Source organism: Microtus pennsylvanicus, chromosome 2 (genome assembly GCF_037038515.1).
Source record: "Microtus pennsylvanicus isolate mMicPen1 chromosome 2, mMicPen1.hap1, whole genome shotgun sequence".
In the NCBI taxonomy this organism is placed as follows: Eukaryota; Metazoa; Chordata; class Mammalia; order Rodentia; family Cricetidae; genus Microtus; species Microtus pennsylvanicus.
In genome coordinates this window covers 26,982,982-26,984,736 of record NC_134580.1, presented here as the reverse complement: position 1 = coordinate 26,984,736, position 1,755 = coordinate 26,982,982, and the positions used below count along the sequence as shown (strand labels likewise).

Genomic DNA, 1,755 nt, shown 5'->3' with positions numbered 1-1,755 from the left:
CTAGCCAGGCCAGCGTTCTGAGTAGAGAGCTGCCTGCGGGCTGCTCTCCCGAGTCCTCCAATCGCCCATTCGCTCATCAGTACATTTTTAAATTTAGAGATAATACATTTTGAGCAACTTTGAGCCATTTACAGTTCTAGATACTTTTGTGTGTCCCCTTCTGAAAATGTTCTTCCAGGCAGGTCCTTCTGGGAAAAGAGCTGCTCAAACTACCTAGCTAGGACAACAGCCCAGCTCACAGTGGCGACAGTCTCAGTGTTGTGTCCCCTGAAAAGTGGGGCTGGAATCGGAGCGAGCCAAGCTCTGAGAGCAGTGAAGCTGCAGCCCCAGGTTAAAAAGAGCGCCGACTTTAATCCCGTGAATTTCACGGTGCTCTCACCCATCACATCTGATTCAGACAGAGCAGTTTCAGGTTGGCACACCTGAAAACATCCTCGTAGGATTTCCACTTTGACCTTTGTGTCTCAGGGAGAAGTTTTCCCATCCTTAAGTGATCTCTAGAGCTGCCGAGTACCGTGAAAGTGACTGAGAAAGAGGGACTGGCACTTCCACGTGTGTTGGGCATAAGAAGAGGTGCCACCAAGTTCTTCCTCACATTTCCAAGGAACTGTTGAGGGCCATGAGGAACCGCAGCACTGTCCTGGAGTTTATCCTCCTCGGGCTGTCCTGCGATGCCCAGACCCAGGTTCCACTCTTCGTACTCTTCCTGGCGATCTATCTTCTGACCCTCATGGGGAACCTGATGCTGCTGCTGGTAGTCAAGATGGATGCCCACCTCCACACCCCTATGTACTTCTTCCTGGGACAACTGTCCTTGCTGGACCTCTGCCACTCATCTGTCACAGTGCCTAAGCTGCTGGAGAACCTCCTGTCTGTGAAGAAGAGCATCTCAGTGGAGGGCTGCCTGGCTCAGGTCTTCTTCGTGTTTGCCACGGGAGGTACCGAGTCCTGCCTACTGGCGGTGATGGCCTATGACCGCTTTGTGGCCATCAGCTCACCTCTGCTCTATGGTCAAGTGATGAACAGACAGCTCTGTGCAGGGCTCGTGTGGGGCTCTTGGGGCCTGGCTTTTCTGGACGCTCTCATCAATATCCTCGTTGCTCTGAATCTGGATTTCTGTGAGGCTCAGGATATCCACCACTTCATCTGTGAGCTGCCCTCTCTCTACCCTTTGTCTTGCTCGGATGTGTCTGCAAGCGTCACCACCCTTCTTTGCTCCAGCTTCATCCACTTCTTTGGAAACTTCCTCTTGATTCTCTTCTCATACATTCGCATCCTGCTCACCATCCTGGGCATCAGCTCCACCTCTGGGAGGAGCAAGGCCTTTTCTACCTGTTCGTCCCACCTCATGGCCGTGAGCTTCTTCTACGGCTCAGGATTACTCCGCTATCTCATGCCCAATCCAGGATCCATTCAAGAGCTGATCTTCTCTTTGCAGTATAGTGTCATCACCCCCATGCTGAACCCCCTCATCTACAGCCTGAAGAACAAGGAGGTGAAGGCAGCTGTGAGGAGAATGCTAAGAAAATATCTGTGGCATTTCAGATAATGGGTTGAAAACCGGAATGATGTAGAGGTGAATAGAACTCTTGTAAACAGGGCCTGGATGCTGAGGATACCTGGAGAGCTGCGTCTCTGCAAATCCTTATTTCTTTTCTTAAAGGCACTTCAAAAGGTGGAGTTACTTTCTTGGGATGATACCAGTTTGGTCATATGCAGAGGATAAGATAAACTTGTTGTCTAACAATTTCTCTT

At 50.5% G+C, this 1,755-nt stretch overlaps 1 protein-coding gene across 1 annotated transcript; it reads left to right on the top strand.

Annotated features, from left to right (window-relative positions):
• The first annotated feature begins 619 nt into the window (after positions 1-619).
• Positions 620-1,549, top strand: LOC142844741 (olfactory receptor 8S1-like). The gene has a single exon (XM_075963541.1). It carries the CDS (start codon positions 620-622, stop codon positions 1,547-1,549), a length of 930 nt encoding a protein of 309 aa, XP_075819656.1.
• The last annotated feature ends 206 nt before the right edge of the window (positions 1,550-1,755 follow it).